Source organism: Physeter macrocephalus, chromosome 6 (assembly GCF_002837175.3).
Source record: "Physeter macrocephalus isolate SW-GA chromosome 6, ASM283717v5, whole genome shotgun sequence".
NCBI lineage: Eukaryota > Metazoa > Chordata > Mammalia > Artiodactyla > Physeteridae > Physeter > Physeter macrocephalus.
The window spans coordinates 19,576,207-19,598,182 of NC_041219.1; the positions used below are offsets into that span (position 1 = coordinate 19,576,207).

Here is a 21,976-nt window from a genome sequence, read left to right on the forward strand (position 1 = left end):
AGTTATCTATTTTACACATAGTATCAATATTGTATATATGTCAATTCCAATCTCTCCAGAATTTGATATTTTGAAAAACCAAATTAATAAAAATTTCATGGGCTGATTTATTAAAATATCCAATAATTCTGTGTTACATATAATCGATGACGAATAAATCTTAAACTTAATGAATATAATTCAAAACTTTTTTGTTTTTTGGACTAGAAGAATACAACGTGATTGTTTTGAGAATTAACTGGTTTCTTCTGGACAAATTAAAATCTAAAGATCACTTTTCTGCATATATTCTATTCCTGATGTGTCTGAAGAAGGAAATGGTTAATGAGAATTGCAAAACCTGGAAAAAAAGGAAACAATAAGAGATCAAAATGTAATCAATAAGAATAATTTGTAAAGCTAATACTATATAATCACCAAAATGTATTCTGTAAATGGAAAAGGGATCAAGGAGAATTAGAAAATTTCAGAGTAAGGTACATATGGTTGTGAATAAGAAGTCTGCAGAATGAGTCTTGTAGGGTAACCCAGCTGTCACCAAGTTCATTTATAGAGGAGGCTAAGGAATAGACTGCTCAGCTTTAATTACATGGGCTATCATTGGGCTAGATGCCTTGATGAACTGCTGATGTTTTGTATTCATCATGTTTCTAACTTTGTCATCACTCCTACAAAACTCCCTCTTTTTGTTACAGGATCATGAAAGGTGGTCTGCAAAGGGTAGATGATAAAATGGAGCACAGATGATATCCCCCATTCAGTCTTGCCTTAAATACCTCAGCATGAATAGAGAATAAACATTTTAAAAGAATGATATCGGTGCTTATAAAAATGTCTTGTTTACCACTATCCTGAGACTAACACTGTTACCAGCTGAAGAGAATTTATGGAACTTTAGGTCAATGCCTTTGTGGATCAACATAAAATTAAATTTGATATCCTATTTTGGCTAAACCATGCGTTACATATTTATTCCAACATTTTAGTCTACACAGTAATAATCTATCCACTCTCACAGTTTCTTTGAATCCATAGCCTTCACTAGCTTTCATCAGTCTTCACTGAAACTGGAGAATGAAATACTATTTCTGAACCTTGATTCTGCAGTTGGCACCCTGGAGGTCAAGGAATATGTAGATTTTGCTTCCCATTTTATCTCTAACATCTAGTACAGCACCTGACACACAGTAGATGTTCTCCCCCCCTCCAAATTTATTGAACGAATGAATGAGGCAATGAACGAATGAGTATTTGAGTGAATAGATTTACTAATGTCAAACATCAGCCTAGATTTAAGAAATTTGCCAGCTTGCAGAACTGCCAAACATGGTCCTCTCACTGCCAAGATATGAAGTATTGATATTTCTAAAAAAATCACAAAGCAATGAAATCACCACCTCCCAGGATGATAACTTATTAACAGGCTCCACCCAGGCTGACTTAGGGATATCACCTCCAGTTGGGACCTATTCCTCTCCTGGGTGTGAACAGTCTCAGTGTCCTGGCTCCTATTGGATTAATTTGTCTGATTAGGTCTCCATCTGGTTGTTCTACAGTTTATCCTATATAGTTTATACTTAAATTTTTTATCTTTAAACATATAAACAAAAGCTTACCTCTGAAGCCAAAAGTCCAAAGTTAATTCCAATTAATGTTAAAGCATTAGTATGATACCATGTGTTGATTTTATTTTCACAACCCTAAGGAAAAGAACTTAGGCTGACATGGAGATGGAAATGTTTTTGTACATAATTCCATTACAAAGAAGAAGAGACATAGAGATTAGTAATTTACCAAAGTCTAAAAAGCAAGTCAATGTCTAACTGGAGACTGGACTTACTAGCCCAGAAAGCTTCATATGATTGCAGGACACCTCGGTTGCTGCTTTTAAAGTGGCTAAGATGTTGTCATGTAGTTGAAATCAGAAATTTAGTTTTGAGAGGGATTTGATTTTCTACATACTACTGTAATTCAGCATACTACTGCCTAAAGTGATACTTCCCAAATAGGAGAATCTTTTAAGAAACATAATGCTTCATTTATCTATGAATGAATTATGTTATTGAAAGATACATCTTAAAAATAGAATAACATCAGTATATAAACTACAAAAGTATAAGAAGTTCTTGGAATGGAAATCCCTAGTTTATCAATATTCTGTAACTGTAAATAGCAGTGGCTACAGATGAACCTCTACTCTTGCTTCTGCCGCCTTTACCTAAACACCATTTTTGTCACTGCTGGGGTTTTCTCCCTCAGTTTTTGCCAAACCTCATGCCTCTTTACTTCTGCTAGTGCAGCTCCTTTACCAATCCTACACAACAGAGATTTGTCAAAAGTGCCTCTTTCATCAAAGGATGGTTGAGGAGAAAGTTGATGGTATCCCAAGTTCTAGGAGAACTTATATCACATACTCCAGCAAGTTTAATTAATTTGTCATATAACAAATAATACAATTCATCTCTCTGTGCTTTCCTTTTAGTTAAGTTGCTTAAGAACCTAGTAACCATGAATGAGATTGTTTTTAATATAAAAAACTGCTCATAATTCTAAAATGACTTGCAAAAAAAAGCTACCGTAAACATGTGGAGAAGCCTTAACTTACATTTGCCTCTAGGTAAGTTGCATTCAGTGTCTCATCACAAAGCCACTTTCTTAATGTAGAATTTGTGCAAGAACATGGCACCTGTTCTGAATTTTCTTTACTCTTATTCTGCATCCAATCTGTGTAATTTTTTTGGCCACAACACTGTAACTAGAAAAAAGATTCTATAAATTTTACTGTAAAATATTGAAAATACAGTTAATTATATGACTCCTATGCATATTAAAGTGGTTTTGTGATAAATTTATTAATTTATTCTCCATTCAAATGTAGTGAATTAAAACAATAAGTATATTTTTGTTTGTTTAATCCATTACCTTGTTGCTGCTATGGTTGATGTTAACCAGAGCTAAAGATCTCTACTCATATAAGTGGGTTATGTATGAATGAAATTGTTATATCTGAATTTACCTTATAGAAGCTCAGGATGAAAGATATACTTGATTTACTAAACCATGTTTAGACCCAGAACAGAAGAGAGAATCACCTTAGCCACACCTTCTCTTAACTATAACAGTTTTCTTTATAATTTATCCAACATGTGCTGCCATATGTGTTTAATATACATAAAGACTCAAGGTTATTACTACTTTCTTAGGGTTAATGTGAGATGTTAACTTTATATTTTGTATTGCATGAAAAGTTGCCACAAAACCCCCAAAAAGTTAATAAGGAAAATAGTCATAGAAATGATCAAACATCTATTAAATGTCTCATTTACAATCCTATCAGGTTGAGTTGGGAGGATGTGAAAAAATCAGCTTATATATTTGTCACCTAGAAAATAAGAGAAAGTTGTAGTTCATTATTTTCTAAATTTGTTATTGAAAGTTATAACATCAGTACTCCCTATGTCCCAATATGTACCAACAATCTTGTCAGTCTTGGAAATGTCGAATGACTAAAATAGTGCTTTAGAGTTTGGATATTGTAAGTTACTTTAAACAATCAAACCTACATATACTATGTCAATGATATTCATGGCTAGAAACTGTAAGCTGGATTCTTATTAATAATAGACGTGGATGGACCTAGAGTCTGTCATACAGAGTGAAGTAAGCCAGAAAGAAAAAAACAAATATTGTATGTTAACCCATATATTTGGAATCTAGAAAAATGGTACAGATGAACCTATTTGTAGGGCAGGAATGGAGACGTAGACATAGAGAATGGACATGTGGACACTGGGGGAGGGGAGGGGAGGGTAGGATGAATTGGGAGATTAGGTTTGACATATATACACTACCATGTGTAAAATAAATAGCTAGTGGGAACCTGCTGTATAGCACAGGGAGCTCAGCTTGGTGCTCTGTGACAGCCTAGACGGCTGGGATGGTGGGGGGAGGCAGGGAGGGAGGGCCAAGAGGGAGGGGATATAGGTATAAATATAGCTGATTGACTTTACTGTACAGCAGAAACTAACACAACATCGTAAAGCAATTATACTCCAATGAAAAAAATCTTAAAAAAATAATACAATAAAATAATAGCTAAAAAAAATAGTGATGTCATACATATAGAACTGTTTTCCTAATTACCAGTTTATGACCTTAGGAAGGTTTGATACCCTGCTATCAGTCATAATGCAATCTGAAAATGCAATACATGTTCAGATCACATACATCAGTGAAAAAAATAATATGAATAAAATCATTTATAATACATTTAAATTCTCCTAAAAAGCATTTCTGTTATTAAATATACTAAAAATAATAACTACGCTTATGTGAGGCTCTGGTGTAGTAGCTGAGTACAAAATCTAGTGCTAGATTGTCTGGGATTGAATCTTGGCTCTGCCACTTATTAGCCAAGTGACACTGGCTAAATTACTGAATTTCTCTGACCTTCATCTATAAAACGAAGATAACAGTTCTTACCTCATTGGGTTGGGAGGACTAAATGAGTTAATATATGAAAAGCACCTGTAAAAGGGCCTGGTGCTATTAAATGTTTGCTTTTTTTTTTTTTGGTATAAAGCACATGTTCCCATGCTGATCTACTCTTGTAAACAATTTGGCTGACTACACACAGTCCCTTACCTTGCCGAGAAAAATCTGAACTGTGAAAAAAATAATGCTAACAACATTAGCTAACAAGTATTAGTTGCTTACTACGTCCCAGATCCAAGGCTTTCTCTATATTCCCTACATTACTTCCTTTATTCTTAACAACCAGAGGTAGGGGTTATTCTGCCTATTTTGTTAATATGGTACGTGAAGTTAAGAAGGTTTCTTATCCAGTATCACAAAGTTACTGCATGGCAAACCTGATGTTCAGGCTCAAATGGTAACCACCAGGAAGGTGCTGCCAGCAGGGGCTGTGCTTAGACCCTATCTCCCCATGGGGGCGACAGGGTAGATTATTCCACTTGGCAGTAGACTCCCAACACTTTTACACATGAATTCAGGTTAAAATGCACGTCAATTAACCCAGAAAAGGAGATACACATTACAAAAGAAAGATAAAACTCAAGATCTGTAAGTTGAGACAATCCTATCCCACCCTGTTGGTTTAGACGAAATACAAGAGCCTCTAATTCTTGTGCCCCATCCCCTGTCCTTCCTTCTCTCCCCATTTCTCAGCAGCGGTCACCTTTGGCGTCTAATTTTTAGTTTTATGCTAATTTCGTCTTACTGTTTTCTGCAAGGCATTTAGAATCATCCACTTGGGTATGTCTTCAGGCAAGTCCTTAGATCCATACTCAGAAATGACTGAATCAATTTTATCATGCCATATTTGGTGAACCTGTTGAAAATTTTATTAAAAGTGAAAATTTGATAGAAACTTTCCTTATGGTTCCTCATAAAAAGTATTCAAAGTAAGTTTGTTGTTTTCTAATTATTTCTAGGTGTTTTTTTTCTTCCTTATAACTATTTTTAGCAATCTGAGTGTGGAGGCCTTTGGTCTTTCACATTGTGATCTATAGGAAGACTACATTAGACTTATTTTCTGATTAGGGAGAAAGTTATGTGCTGTTCTCCTGAATGTCGAAGGGTTCTACATTTCTTTTTACACCCTCAGGAAAAATTGTGAAAGGCTTTTTTTTTTTTTTTTTTTTTTTTTTTCCCGCGGTACGCGGTCCTCTCACTGTTGTGGCCTCTCCCGCTGCGGAGCACAGGCTCCGGACGCGCAGACGCAGCGGCCATGGCTCACGGGCCCAGCCGCTCCACGGAATGTGGGATCCTCCCGGAGCGGGGCAAGAACCCGTGTCCCCTGCATCAGCAGGCGGACTCCCAACCACTGCGCCACCAGGGAAGCCCTGTGAAAGGCTTTTAAATGGACCAAAAAAAATGACTGAGGGTCTTTTCAATGAAAACTAGGCTTTCTCTAGTATACCTTCAGGGTCCTCTGATTCTACGAGTCTGTACGTTTCCTAGTTTTTAATTTATTTTACAACTTTGTAAGTTGTAGAAAACTGTAGTTAGGCAAATGATTCTTTGTCAGAGAAATGCAGATGAATTTTTCCTGGTGGGGATGGAATTGATCTGTCTCCTTTCCAAGCCTGTTTTGTTTCAGTTTTGTAGTGTCTTCTCTTTGGACTCTCCTTTGAATTGGTTTTTATATCTTAACTGGTTCCTGCATTAAACAAGATGTTAAATAAAATTATTGACCTGTGTCTATTGTATATTTTTACAAGAATTATGATTTTTAATTAAAAAAATTATCTTTTCACAATGCTAAAACAAAAACAATCATGTGAAAGTTTGGGGGAAAACTGCTATTTTGAAATCTAGATTTTGCAGAGGTAGTTTTTAGTAGGAACTTTCTTAAGCATTTAGAAGTTTATATGACTTTCATAACTAATTCCTAACTTGGTCCTGTTAAATAGCAAAAGGTAGAAAGGCCAGGGACTTCCCTGGCGGTATAGTGGTTAGGACTCTGCACTTCCACTGCAGGGCCAAGGGTTTGATCCCTGGTCAGGGAACTAGGATCCCACATGCTGCACGGTGCGGCCCCCCCCAAAAAAGGTAGAAAGGCCAGATATTGTTTGTATTTTATGAACACGGATATAGATACTCAGAGACTATGATTATTTGCTTTGTTTACATGAATAAAGAAGAGGAGCTGAGACTTCTAAATATAACTCATTTGGATTCTAGTCTAATAATTTCTCATTGTAATATGCTGTTCTTTAATAATGAAAACTAAATAACTGGTGGGAGTACTACAATAATTAAGACATCTGTACAAGTTAAACTTTTACCCGCTTACATATCTATGCTTTAATACATTTAAGAAGATTGGAATAAAATAACATGTTATTTAGATGTATAAGTAATCAATTTAACATATTCCCTAAGTTAATTTTTATTTAGAATAGAAAATGATGTTTTTCCATTTTGTATTGCTGTGGAGATGGGGCAGACTTAAGTCCTTACTTACCTTCTAAAGCATTACTTGGGAGATTCAGAGTGCATATGAATCACACCTTAGTACATAAGAGTAAAAATGATTTTCATATATAATCTAGGTGACTACTATATAAATAAAATTCCCTCACACATATTCAATTTGACAAACAACCCATGAAGACCTAGTGCATCTCCAACACTGAGTTAGGCACTGTAAATGACATAAAATATTTAGAGGCTCATGAGAGCTCAGTCCAGTTTGAATGTAGAAAGCAAGTGATGTAAACAAAGCTGTCATTTCTGGGATCAGTTAATAAGTGTTAGAGTGCAGACTCCTTCATTTGGCTATGATATATTCAGCATGTATTTTCTCCGTTCAAAGCCTCAGTTTCCTGTCCTAGAAAGAAGGATTTACAATGCATCTCTAGGAGTTGCTGTGAGGATCAATAATATAGTGTCAATAAAGTGATTATCACAGTCTCTGGTACATGGTAGTTATTATTAAATGATAGTTCTTATTATTCTTAAAATAGGTAGAGAGGAGTATGTGAATAATACTTAAATAAATATGGGTGATACTGATTAACTATATTCATGTGTTAAGGGTCCTTAAGTGTGATATTCAGGTTCCATCACCAGGTCCAAAAGTTCAAGGCTGATGGGTTGGGATCTGGTGCTTTGCCACCAAAACAGCTTTATAGGACTCACTTGAGTGTGTGCATGCGTACACACACACACACACACACACACACACACACACACACACATACACACACACATTTTGGATATGGAAAGAAGAAATTTTAGCTCCAAATGCCAAACCATTAACAACAGGCCCTAGATAATTAGATATCCAGGATAGATGCCAAGCACAAGAGAACAAATGAAGTTGGAGGGCAATGGTGTTGTATAGGAAAGATTTTGTGGAGGTTTGGCCGTTAATTAGGAGTTGATATATAGAAAGAATCTGAAGGCTAGGAAGCCTAGAAATTAATCAGGTTCTCCTTCAAAATCAATTAAGGGAAGGTAGAGAGCTCTCAAATAGCTATTCTATAACAGGAACTTTATAATTGTCAGTTAATGATAACTCTATAAGGTAGGTAGATGAAGACATAGGTTTAGGGCTGTTAAATGGCTTGTTGTTATCTAGTCACATGCCGATCGACTTCAAGTCCATGCTCTTATTGCTACAGGAGAGTCTCCCATGAGACAAAGTCAGACCTTGACTGCACTGAAACACTGAAATTTCTTAAAGAATTAAAAGTCTGTAGGCTGTAATAGGTAAGTTTTGCTACCAAAAAGTTTTTTCAGGTAATTGATTATGTGCTTTTTTGAACTTGACTTGAAAAATATAAATCTTTTTCTAGTTAACTTAACTGTATCACTCATGACCATACCTGTACAAAATATATGAATTATTCAATAATCTTATTTAAATGAAATTGCTAAATTTAAAATTAGTACAAGTCTAAAGATATTTCTTTACAAAAATAGAATATAGTACAGTGATGGAGTCAGTAGTGGCAGCCAGGGTTGGCTGGGGGGCCAATTTTGGATATCCCACAATAAGCATCATCTCCTCTTCCCCTACATTCTTTGTTATTTACAACATTCTCAATCTTCTGCAGACAGAGTTAAAGACAAGTTGTCCTAGCCCACCATTCCAATCTGACCCCGTCCCCTTCCTATATGGAATTTTAGTACTTCCATTGAATCCTTTTTTTCCCCCAAAGACATTTACCTTTAGCTTTTAATATAGGTTTAGGTCTCAATAATCTAAAGTATTTGCTTTTCTTTATTTTTCAAATAAAAGGATGATGTTTCCATACCTCCTCTTTCTTTGTGAAGATGAGTGCTGAAAGTACAACTTGAACACCAAAGGCCCACATTAACAGTACTGCATACTAAAACAAAAGAAACATAGAAATGAAAACTATGCTCCTAATATATTTTTAGATGCTACAATGATGGGAAAATGCACATCACATGAAATGTACAGTCTTAAAATATACATAGGTATTGCTGAAGTTTCCTGTTCTCATACACGAGTGAAATTATTGAAACAAAAGGCAAAGAAAGGCCTTTCTCACTTTCTGAGATGGCCCATGCTCTGTCTGTGGAGTGTGTTTCTCTCTAAATAAATCCACTTCTTACCTATCAAAAAAAAAAAAAGGCAAAGAAAGAAAATCAGTGAACATTTGGATAAGAGTAAGATAGAAAGAAGTGATGGTGCTTCATGAGAACCCTAACAGACTACTTGGTCTAATGGAGTTGATGATGATACCTTCTTCATTCAGATCTAAAACTGTCATAGAGGGGAACTTAAATATCTAGACCTCCACTTACACCATTCTGCTACCAGTGGAGAGCCCACTAAATTGTGACCTACCATGTAAACTATTCCATCATGCACAAAGTAACAACAGCAACAACAATAAAAATAATGAGAAAGTAACAAAAGCAATGGCAATAGTAAAGTTAATCTGTATGCACATTTGGACTATTTCTTTGAAAACTGAAAATACTTCTATCCAAAGCCAAACAAAATGATTTTCACATTATTTGACTATTTTCTTTTTTTTAAACATATGGCCACGGCAATCTTCTTCATCATAGCAGTGCATAGTGACTCATATTATCTAGAATTCAAAATAATTTTTAAAGTTAGCAGTCTGAATATTTTACTAACTAAAATATCAATATAAGCAAGGATGATTTACTGTTAGTATTCTTAGTTTCACCTATTTTAAACATTTAATACTTTAAAATTGTCCATTAAAATTGCTTACTTGACAAATATATTTCCTATTTTCAGAGACAAAAATATGGTCTTTAGATCCGTTTAGAAGTTTAGATTTTTAATACTTCTACACACAACACCTTACTTAATCTTCACTGCCAAGGGATAGTAGTGAAGACAGGTCGAGGAAGGGAAAACTGCACAAAACAATTGTTTTAAAAAAGTCACTGGGTTTCTTTTCAATGGCAAGCTGGTTATAGTCTGTGGACCCTCCCAGGTTTCTGATTCAATGGGAGTATGAAATGTTACCTTTGACTAAACTATTATTCAACTCTGTAAAGAGTTAACTTATACAACTCTGATAGTAATACAAAAGTTTCCATAGCAATGCAAATGATTACTATTCATGAAAATGCAAATGAATAGTCTATAGAGAATATAAATCTCCACAAGCTTAATTCTTATTTAAACTGGTCGTTACTTCTTACTGGTTCCCCTATTAATTAATTATATAAATAAAGTCTCTGAGACATGCTCATTTTCATATAGGTGATTCATGATTTTACCTTTGAAAATTATTTTTTAACAGCAGTTAGATATCTACAGAAGAAATATTCAGTGTATTTATATGTTATTAGCACTTAGCACAGTGAGAGACTGCTGGAGAACTTTTAACAGGTAAGTGAAATTGTCCCAAGGAGTTAAAATGCAAAAGTAATATCTATTTGATTAGAGTAGGAGCATGCAAAATCACCTTTAAGCCAGAGAATAGTGTTTAGGCCTATATAAGATTTGCCCATAGCTTGACTATGTGAATTAACATGGTTAAAGAAAAAGTGTGTCCATCAAAGAAGTATTGGTAAATTCAGAGGAGAATAGCAAAAGTGTCGTGATTACAAAATGTTGCAATACCCTTCCATGGACCGCCCAGAAGGGAGAATGGCATCTTGGCTTCAGGATCTAAGCTATCAGGTCCTAGTAGCATGTATATTCCTTATGATGGGGTCTGTCAGGCTTTCTTAGTCATAGTCCATTAATACTTGAATTACATGAGGCAGAAACTTATAAGATGTTTATGTTTTTCTCCCTCTAGTTGCCCCCTTCCTTTCCTATCCTCAAACCACAACATTATATTAATAGCAGGCTCTGTGTCTCCTTTACCTAAATGGGAATTTGTGGCAAGGAGAAAATTAAAATTTTCCTGCAAATCATTTCTGTCCTGGTTTCCATATCCAAAATCAGAAGCCCCATGAGAAAATTATGTTATAGGCCCTGGGAGAAGAGAAAGATAAAATTTGAGAATAGAGGGTGTGCCTTTGAGGAGAGTAAGAAGAGAGAGTGAGGTCTTTTTTAGACTAAAAAGATTGTGAGACTGATCCTAGAGTCTGCAGATTCTCAAAGCAATGGGGGCTAGCGCTTGGCTTCCTGGCATTGCCATGGTAAGGAGGCAAGACCCAGAGGGAAATGAAGGTGTGGTTTCCAGTGTTGCCTAAAATGCCTCTGCCATGGGTAATATTCAAATAATAATAGGCAGCAATTATTTACAATAGGCAGTAACTAATTCCTCTGTCAGGCATGACTCCTTTAATTGCTGTGTCCTTGGCAGGGTTGAATGTCTCAGGTCTCAGGGAAGGGGAACTGCAGGAAAGGAACTGAGGTAATGGTTACTTGCCAATCCTTCACAAAAGAATTTCACCGATATGCCTGTACTGGTATATACTGGATGAAGAACAGCGCTGCCTTTGCTGTCCTAGGCCATTCAAACAGCAGAATATGTAGTCCTGAAGGGACCACATCAGCTGGGAAAGTGAGTGCTTTCATGGTAACTGGTGTAGACTGATAAACAGAATCCGAAATGACCACCCAGACTTTCAGCACTACACAAAAGCTAAGTATCTCTGCATTCTTCCTGAAAAGAGGGGCACAGTTGGATACATTTGAATTTCCTATCTGCTTCACAGAAAAGTGCCTGTGAATTAAAACTAATTTGATTTAAAGAAAATGTTAAAAGCTATATTTTACCTGAATCCACTGATTGTGATCCATACCTATTCCACGTATGGTAAATGGCTCATGTTCATTATAATTTACCTTTTCATGTTATATGCCTGGGGAGAGATAGTGTGCTAGCCAGATGCCAGAGTCTGGCCCTTTCAGCAGTTGTATTTCTTTTTGTTAAATTATAAATTGTGATCTCAGTTACAAGTTAGCTTCCCACATGGCACACCCACAGGGAGAAAATGTGCCGACTACAGGCCATGTTTCCTTTTCCCTGCTGAACTTCATTGTTCGTTGCCTTTAACATACTGTATTCTGATTTTAGTCTTCAGATTTAAGTTTGGTTAATTGTAGTTCACCCTAGGAGATGGATTCCTATTGTCTCTGTGTTGAAAATTAATATCTAAGTGTGTAGGTGTTGAGGTCCAGATTTAGCCCATGGGAAACTCACCAAGAAAATTCTACCTAGAAAAGATTCTTGGGAGGGGGCACTTCATGGCCTTACTCCCAAGAGCACATTGTACTGCAGTGTTACAGTGACATAAATCATTCTTGCTCACATGTGTGACTCAAACACTGAAAATCAAAGATACAAATTCAGGCTATTGAAATGAAATACGTACCAGAATTAGAAGCCATCTGATTTCATTGTGAATTCCCAAATAACCCAAGAGACAAAGAAGAACAGTAGCAGAACCAGTTCCAATCAAAATTCGAGAAATATATACTATCAAGTGATTATTTTCATCTGTGGAAACCACAAAATAGCTATTATTAAGTGATATTTGTTTTCTATTTAATAATAAATGCAGCAACCCAAGGTTTCCTAGGCAGCTGTTAACAAACCACTAGGATTCTCTTTCTCTCTTTTTTAACCTCATTCTAGCACCTCTTACTTGCTCTTAACAACTTTTCTTCCTTTAATGACATGATAGAGAATTTCTTCAATCTCAGAAGATCCCTTTAACTTTACCTTATCTTTATTGTCTTCTATGAAAGAAGATGACTTTTTCTAGGGTGAATTCCTCTATGTCTAATGTACCTCCAAACATTTTAATATTCATTCATTCTTTCATCAAAAATATTCTGAGTACTTAACACATGTGGGTTAAGTTTCCCATGTATGAAACCCTGAGTTTATTGCTAATATGGCCCCGTTAAAACTGTATTTTATTCTCTCCCCATCTAGACTGAGCTGTCTGTGCTAGAGACTATATATATTTATATAGTCAACAGGCTAACTGTTAAATGCTTAGTGCTATGGCACAGATGTAGTGCTTAACAATTTGTTTGTTTGTTTTTTTTGTGGTATGCGGGCCTCCGTCTGCTGTGGCCTCTCCCGTTGCGGAGCACAGGCTCCGGACGCGCAGGCTCAGCGGCCATGGCCCACGGGCCCAGCCGCTCCGTGGCATGTGGGATCCTCCCAGACCGGGGCGCGAACCCGGTTCCCCTGCATTGGCAGGCGGACGCGCAACCACTGCGCCACCTGGGAAGCCCAACAATTTGTTTTTAAAGGGAGATAAATAAATTAAATATGCCCTAGGTTTTATGGGAGAAGAGTAGAGGCAATGGGCAGTGGTGTGCTGGAACCAGATTGTTCTGGCACATAAAAGCCAACTGTTAAACTTTCACAAAATCTGTAAACCAACTCAGTCCACACTGGCACCTTGAAATTGGCCATCATGGGATTATTTAAACCACAGAAATCAGCAAATACCATAAACTGAGACTCCATCCCAGGACATTTACCAGCACACCACTGGGTATAAGAGCACCTAATCTAGTACAGGTAGAAGGTGAAGATATGCAAGATTACTGGAGAAGGTAACACCTGGGCTTAGGCTTTAAATTATAATTGGAAGTCTCTAGGTTGGAATGGTGGAAGCATTCTAAGACACAGAATGGTGCAGTGTGTGTAGGAAACTCAGCCTTGCTGGCATTTACAATTTCAGGCAGGTGAGACTGGGAAGGTTTGCAGGGGTCAAATTATGAACATTCTATGTGCTGTTTTTTAGTCTTCCTCACTGGAATTACACTCCATGAGGACAGGCCCTTTATCTTTCTTGAATACTTATGTATCCTCAGCTCATGGGATAGTGCCTAATGATATGATATTTATCTATCTATATATATAGATAGATAGATTTATATGTCTATATCTATATATAGATATATATAAAATCTCTTTATCCATTCATCCACTGATGTACATTTAAGTTGTTTCCATAGGGAATATTTTATTTTATTTCTAATCATGTGATGGTGACAGGTTATGGTAACTGAGTTTTAAAAGAGATTATTTAACTTGGGCAGTGAAGCTATGTTGATCTCCACATTATCCTTTCAAGTCTATAGATCTGTAAAAGTCCAGAGTCAGCAGAACAACCACAATCTTCCATTTCTCTCATCTCTCTTGCCCAAAGTTCCTAGATCTCTCTCTCAAAATTCCCTCTCCTTTATGGTCTTGGATTTAAGTCTTATTATTTAATAAGGTGTTTTTAGAACAATTGGCAAAGACTTTCTGAGGAAAAATTGGACAGTACTTAATGAATTTTAGAAAAATACTGCCACCTGCTGAATAAATCATGTATGCAATTATTTAACACTGAATGCCTTGTTTGATTTAGAGAAAGGAAAATAGATACATACCCAAAGCTGTGAAAAAATTATTTCTATCTAATAAAAGCCATGCACCAAATCCCATGAGTAAAAGTCCAAGAACCTACAAAAAAAGATAGCCAATACTTATTTTTGAACTAATTGCCAATATAAATGCACATTTTCTTTACTAAATAATTATGAAGATACTTACCAAGAGAGCTCCATTAATGAGATTAAGAAAGTATTTAAAAATTAATGTTTTGTTTTTCCTTAACATCCTTTTTCTCCCCATATACTGATGATTCTGAAAAGATAAACACAACTTTTACAATAAACACTCACCACAATAATAACTTTAAATAATTCTGCCTACTCACATCCTTTATTTGCATATTTTTCTTCTCATACCAGCGGTCAGTATAACATTCCCCTTTGCTCTCCTGAATATAAGGAAATATTGAAGATGTCTTGAAACTGTACCTGTCTTTCTTTATCTGCATTTTTTGGCCAGGCAGTCGAGACCAAGAGGGCATTTGTAAAACATGTCAATAGCTGCCTTACTGAACTCCTTGCAGTTTTCAGAAAATGAAATATTTTATTTTGTTTCCAGTCATAACACACCTTGTTCTCCTTGCTAGAAACCTTTCCTTGACATCTGACTGTCCTCCTCTTTCCCAGAATAATGTTAACTCCTCACTGAGGTCTAGCCTTGGAAGCCTTTTCCTAATCTCTATTTGTTGCCTATTTTCATCTTTACTTGTCTTCCTTCCCATGTAGACGCTGAAGTCTTTAAGCGGAGAGAGTAGATCTTGTATACCATTACAACCCCGAGTCTAACACATGGTGGGTACAATAACAATAGATATTTATTGAATGAATGAATCAATGAATAGGTGAATTAAATTATTTAATGAGCTTACAATTTACTTTGGTATACAGTATAAGGAAGGGAACTAATTTAAGGTGGTTTTAAATAAAAATTATTTTCCAGATAGCCAATTTTCCTAAAACATTTATGTAAAAATCAATACTTAACGGTTTTGGTGCTTGGTTTATTAGATATGGAGGTTTTACATTTTCTTGGGTATGTTTCTGGGTTTTCTTTTTTCCTTGGTTGTTTCAATTCTAGCTGGCTCAGTATTTTAAAAAGTATTGTAGTTTACAATGTTTCAATACATGCTGTACATAATTGACCTGGTGAAAGTGAAACAGTATACAAGTCCCTGTGTCCCTGTCCTTTGAAGTAAAAGGCTTTTGCTTTAGCCTCCCAGGCCTCCCTTGAGTCTCAGAAGGCTGACTCAAGAGTTAGTGATTGGGAAATGTGAAGATGTAGAAACAAAGAAGAGCTGTTGGGCTGGGGAACTGGTAACAATTTAGACTATAAATCTGCTACATAGCAGAATCACCCAACTCCCAGTTCCCTGAAAGACACAGATAAAGGCCTGACACGCATTCGTAAGTTGTTTTTATAGGAAGCAGACCCGCACCAGATGAAAACTGTTGACATAAGAACATAGACCCTAGACTGGTTGAAACCAGAAGGCTGATGATGCTTGAAACTTCACCTTGATGCCAACCGAGCAGAGAACTGTGCACGAGCTGTTTATGCACCCTGCAACCGTCTCCCTCACACTGCCTTTAAAACCCCTTCCCTGAAAGCCATGGGGGACTTTGGGTCTTTTGAGCAGGAGCTGCCTGTTCTCCTTGCTTGGCACCTTGCAATAAATGCCGTACTTTCCTTCAGCACAACCTGGTGTCAGTAGGTTGGCTTTACTGCGTGTGGGCGAGCAGACCCAAGTTTGGTTCGGTAACAAAAGCAGAGTTAGTAGGACTAAATTGAAGCTGTTTGTCCCTAGTTAGGAAGAAACCAATCCATTTGTTAAACTGAAAGATGCCTTAGAAAGTGAATAAGTAAGAGGTGTCTAGGTTAGCATCCATGCACTTCCCTCCCTACTTCAATCCAAGGCCATATTCCTCCTAAAAATTTCCGAGGTACTTCTTCCCAGCTTCAGGAGTCTCTCCAGGCTTTATCTTCCACCCTCTGCCTCAAACTCTCCCACTATCATTTGGTTTCTTCAGTTTCTGTCCTCTAGTCTTATTCCTGGATTCCTCCAGTTCCTGGATTATTTGGATGGGACACTCAGTTGGAAAGACTGCCTGATGTCCAAGATGTTGTAGATCTACATTTTGGCTTCAATTCTATTTACTGCAGCATATGAGAAATCTGTGATCCTGTCCTACAGTCTGAATGAGAACTTAAGCCCAAAAACCTAGCCTCTGTTTCTCTATGAATGAGAAAGAGAAAGAAGACTAATGAATGAGATCTCTGCAGTGATTCTGGTGTGAAATGTTGAAGGCAGAGGCTTGACTGTTGATTTTATAATAATTAGCAGGGTAGAGTCAAGGCTAAAATGTTTTATCAAAGGACCCAAACACGAAACTAAACTGAAGTTTATTCTCTCTCAGTCCAAGATGGTTAATGGGTTCTCTACTGGGAAATCATCTTAGGAACATGGGACTTGCTCCAGCCTGTTCAATATATGGCTCCCAAATTTGCTCACGGTGTAATCCTTTACAGTCAGCAGAAAGGAAGAGGATGAGTAAACTCAGGCGAGTATCTTTTAGGCAAGTGAGGTGGAAGTTGCATACTTCTTTTCTGCTCATATTCCATCGGCACATAGCAATTAATCACATGGCAATTCTCAGTTGATGGCAGAGGTAACTATGTGCCCGAGATGAAGGAAAGAAGTGATTTAGGGTGCGAAAAGCCGAACAAAATGACCGATAGATAGGAAAGGGCAGTAAAAAGATAATTAGAGGGAGAAAAAGAGGGTTTTGATACATTTCAATATGCTTTACTACAAGCAAGAAAGAATCAAAGATGATCAGAAAGATTTTTTACAATGGGAAAATAAAAGAATAATGAGAATCACTGGAATTGTTTGAAAAAATTTCATAAATGCCATAAATTTAATATTTAATAATTGGGTTTGAGTTGGTAAAAGACACCCTTATGGTTAAGCACTGGAAATGGAGTGCAGGTAAGTGGAGAGCATAAGCTATGCAGAACTGGGAGTCATCCGTAGAGACCTGATATCTTGGGAATAAATGAAAGAGATGAGGGATTAACTATAGATAAAAATGAGCAGAGGTTTGATTGTAGAGAATGATATAATTAGGAATTTGGATTTTTTTTTTAAAGCAGACTTTAAGAAACGAGAAAATAAGCAAAGCATGATCTCACGGAAACCAATCGAGGAAGAAATTTCTAAAATAATGTTACATGAGACAGATGTCAAAAAGAGAGAATTCTGTACTCTCAAAGTCAGCTGACTTGGTTAAGGAGGATGTTCATGGTAACTTCAGAACAGTAGGGTTTTAGTCCATTTGGGCTGCTATAACAAAATACCACAGATTAGGTAGTCTATAAGCAACATAAATTTATTTCTCACAGTTCTGGAAGCTGGAAGTCTGAGATAAAGATGCAGAGTTTCAGACTTCTTTTATCTTCACATGGCAAAAGAGAGCTCTGTGGGATCTCTTCCTAAGAGCACTAATCCCATTCATGAGGGATACACCCTCATAAACTAATCACCTCCTTTTAAATGTACCATCTTCTAACACCATCATATTGGGTGTAAGGACTTCAACATGTGAATTTTGAGGGGATACAAACATTCAGACCATAGCAAGCAGTTCAAGTTAAAGAGTTAAACACAACAAACAAGGTGTCTTAGCCAAGGGATCCCATAGCCACGTTTGCATAGAATGGTAAGAGATGGTCACGTGTGATCTTTTCAGCCACAAGCCCCACATACTAAAAACAACATCAACGAAAATGAAGATTTGCTTACACAAAGATATGGAAGTTCGTGCAGTTCCTAAGTAAATATTTGTAGTGTGGTAGACTTTTATTTTGCTATAGACAAAGAATTTTTTAAACTAACTCAAATAAGGTCCTGGTATGGTATTTCTTTGGTTCATTTCCTGATTAGTTAATAAATGGTCCAACAGCAGAGATATTTTTTAATAGTATAAATGCTATAGGGAAGGACAATTTACAATAATTCACCTATTCATAGGTGTCATTTATCACTAGTTAAATAATACTCTAATTACTGTTCTTAAGTTCCTTCTCAGTGCCAGGAGATGGGAACACAAAAAATGAATAAATAAGACAAACTGTTAGGGAATCAAGTAATAAAGCCTGTGGCCAACTCTGAACTGTGTTGGGGGTGTGGGGACTGGGAATAATGGAGCTGGGAAGTTTCAGAAAGGCAATGAATTTGAGATAATCCTTGAAGGATGATTAAGAGGGTCCCAGTCAGGCAATCACAGGGTAGAGGCAGGAATTTTCAAGACAGATGGAACACTGCGTTCACAGGCTTTAGAGTGAAGTGCACAAGGGCGTGGGTAGAGTGGCAGGAGATGAAAGATAAGGCTGGAGAAGTAGACTCAGTAAAGATTGTGAGGGATCATGTGTGCTTTGCTAAGAATTTGCAAATAGTCATAGATTGTAAATCAGTTCAACTTGAAACTATTGTTTAACTAGGCAGCGTTTAGCAAAAATCTCTTTAATTGCACTCCTCCTAGAAATTATAGCTGAAAGTGGATTATGTTACTTTGTCTATAATCCTTTAACCTGAGTAGGTTTTTTTTCTTTTTAATAAGTAACTTGAAAGTATGAGTTGCAGAGACATGCACCATGGATTAATTTATCTTCAGAAGAACTTCCAGTGTTTTTCTTTTTTGCTATCAATTTGTTTGACAAGGTAAGCATTAAGAAGGAAAGCAATTCAGACAATATCTTCAAATCAGTTGTTTAAAATTAGTTTTAGAAATTAATTTATTACTAATGGATTTGATATTCTTTGGGAAAAGTATGAATAATTTCATAATTACAAACAAAATTTTAAGATTTTTTAAATGTGAATTTCAACATAATGTTAGTCTGAGCATTTTAAATGAAGAGTTTGATAGTTTATAAATTAGCAACAAAACTAAACTAAAAAAAGAAAAAATGTTACTTGAGCATGGACTTTAATATTGAAAATACCCAAATTTAATTCTGAAACCAGAAGTAGTTTATTTTTGAAAATCATTATCTTTCTTGAACGAGGAACTAATGTGTTTTTTTAATATCAAAAGTCTACTGGTTTCTCACTTTATATTATTAATTCTTAAGTTGACACAATACATTTTATTATTCAGTTGTTACCAGGAAATATGGTCTATTTTCTTTCAAAGGCTCAATGAAATTGTTTGCTTTTAGCTTATTGTATATTAGATATCTTCTACAATTATGCTTAACTACTTCCCCTTGGAATTTAATGCTTCATTTGCAAACTTCAAGAAAATTAAAATCAGGGATCTCTGTTATTAATTAAAATGAAATTTTACATTTTGTACACTATACACCAAAAAAGAAAATTTGATGAATTTTTAAGTTAACATTAAATATTATGAAATATACTTAAACTTCAAGTTTTATATTAAAACAGTGTGTGTCACCGTCAATATTTTACAGTAAAACATATTACAGAAAATAATTTTTGAAATTTCTCACCCCACACATCCATTCACTTAGAAGTTTTTCATAACTGATTTTGATAATTGTGTGATAATTGATTGATTTTTTTTCTTTTTTAAAAGAAACTGTTGTCACGGAAGGCAAACAATTTATTGGCATTTTTTCCATACTTCCAGTCCCCACAAATCACTATTCAGGGTTAAGGTTTTGTGGAATGTACAATTTACACATGGGCAACTCAACATTTACTAGATGCACATGATAAATATAGATAGGTCAGAAACAATTTAAAGGTCAGTCTACCTCTACTTGGGTAATTGTAACAAAGGGTCCTTTTTTATTAAATACTTTCCAAAATTATTTAAATATTAAAACGTACCTGAAAGAAATTTTAAATTCCTTATTCAGCTCCTGAGATGAAGCGTTCGTTCTGGTTTCGAGTAGAGATAGTTTGTCCTACTGGGGCACCGGTAAGGTCCATCTTCCTTGGGATTGGCAGTTGCCGTGGTTACTCTTTGTTTGGAGGCTCCGGGCGCTGTTTTCCAACAAAGCCGAAGGTTTTGCTGCGGCTGGGTGAGCCGAGACCCCTCAAGGCCGGGGTTGGTGTAGCGGGAAGCGAGGCAGAGTTGCGGGAGCGCAGGCGGAGCCGGGCCCCTCTCCGCGGCGGCCAGGCTTTAGGGCGAACGGGGGACCGCGCGCCCAGGGGGAGGCTGAGCGAGTCTGTGGAGCGAGAGGCTCCTTTCAGTTTTGAAGATTTTTGGTAGTTCATTCAGAACTTGAAGAACTACAGTTGAAGGGTGGAGTTCCTTAAAATTTCCAATTTCTGGCAGCTTTAGCCAACTCCAAGTGATGTATTGTCAACTTGAAGTAATTTACTGTAGCCTGTTTGCAATGGGATCCATCTCGGGCTGCCCTGTCCTATCCTGTAACCACCGGCTACAGGTGGCTATTGAGGGCTTAAATGCAGGGAGTGCTAATTGAAATGTGCTGTAGGTGTAACATACACATCGGATTTTGAAGAATTATTTTACAAAACAAAAATGTAAACTTTGTAATTACATTGGCCTTATAATTAATAATTTTCTATTGATTATATGTTGAAAAATATTTTGGATATATTGGATTGAATTAAATATATTATTAAAATTTCACCTGTTTCTCTTTACATTTTAAAAATTTGCTACTACAAAATTTAAAGTCAAATATGTTGCTCAAATATGTAGTTGGGCAGGGCTGATCTAAAGAGCCAGTAGATGAGCAGAGAGGGACATATAATGAAAATGTCTCTTTCCTTTACCCTATTCTCCTGCCTTTCTTTCTATAGAAAGTTTTGTGAATCTGTACATTCTGCTTTATAGCCATGTTTTAAAAAAATCTAATTTTCCACCTAGCAAAGCTTTTGAATCGCATTTTAATTGTTTGATTATGGGTAGCATTTTGCACTGGTTCTGGTTTTGTTTTGTTTTCTTTTGGAAGAGGGAGGTTATGAGTAAAATTGAATATCTTAAAATTAGCTTTTAAAGTTATAAAAGTAATACATATTCATGATAAAAAAATCACTCAACGTAAAGGTATGAAATGAAAATTAAAAGTTCCTCAATTTCTTCCAGAAAGTTTCTGTCTGAAAAAAGTGTGTGTACGTGTGTGTAGTTATGCAAAAGAGATGTTATTCTCCGTAGTTTTCAGCCACTTGCCTTTGTTCAATTATTTCTTCTTGGCTACCTTTCCTCAGGAGTACAGTAAATGTACCCATTTTTTAAAGGACTTGTATAGTATTCCATTCTATGGATTTATCATAATTTATTTAACTGTCCTCTTAGTACTTAGGATATTTTAAAATAAATTTTTATTGAGGTAATTATAGATTCACATCCAGCTTAAAGAAATAATGCAGAAATACCTCTTATATACTCTGTCCAGTTTCTCCCTATGGTAACGTTTTGTTAACTCTAGTATAATATCACGACCAGGATATTGATATTGGTACAATCTGCTAATCTTACTCAGATTGCCTCAATTTTATTTGTATCCATTTGTGTGTGTATTATGTAATACACTATTTATCATCTGAATATGCTCACTAATTAACCACAGTCAAGATACTGAACAGTTCCAACCCTACAAGGATCTCTCACGTTGCCCTTTTATCA

At 36.1% G+C, this 21,976-nt stretch overlaps 2 protein-coding genes across 2 annotated transcripts in view; one reads left to right on the plus strand and one right to left on the minus strand.

Annotated features, from left to right (window-relative positions):
* Positions 1 to 21,976, plus strand: part of LRRIQ1 (leucine rich repeats and IQ motif containing 1) — a 291,039-nt gene that overhangs the window by 73,371 nt on the left and 195,692 nt on the right. The window lies entirely within an intron of this gene.
* Positions 138 to 20,270, minus strand: TSPAN19 (tetraspanin 19). The gene is made up of 9 exons (XM_007113382.3): positions 20,206 to 20,270; positions 14,508 to 14,600; positions 14,345 to 14,417; positions 12,319 to 12,443; positions 8,787 to 8,861; positions 5,240 to 5,350; positions 2,612 to 2,755; positions 1,617 to 1,700; positions 138 to 340 (listed from the first exon to the last, which is right to left on the minus strand). Exons 2-9 carry the CDS (start codon positions 14,586 to 14,588, stop codon positions 272 to 274), a joined length of 762 nt encoding a protein of 253 aa, XP_007113444.2. The 5' UTR covers positions 14,589 to 14,600; positions 20,206 to 20,270; the 3' UTR covers positions 138 to 271.

What these genes read in the sequence shown, in the direction of transcription:
- TSPAN19 (XM_007113382.3), bottom strand. Translation starts at nt 14,588, where the DNA reads ATGGGGAGAAAAAGGATGTTAAGGAAAAACAAAACATTAATTTTTAAA. An exon ending in TAATTTTTTCACAGCTTTGG is followed by an intron (nt 12,444 to 14,344) that starts GTATGTATCTAT and finishes TGGTTTCCACAG; the next exon opens with ATGAAAATAATCACTTGATA. An exon ending in TTGGACTTTTGGCTTCAGAG is followed by an intron (nt 341 to 1,616) that starts GTAAGCTTTTGT and finishes CTTTTTTTCCAG; the next exon opens with GTTTTGCAATTCTCATTAAC.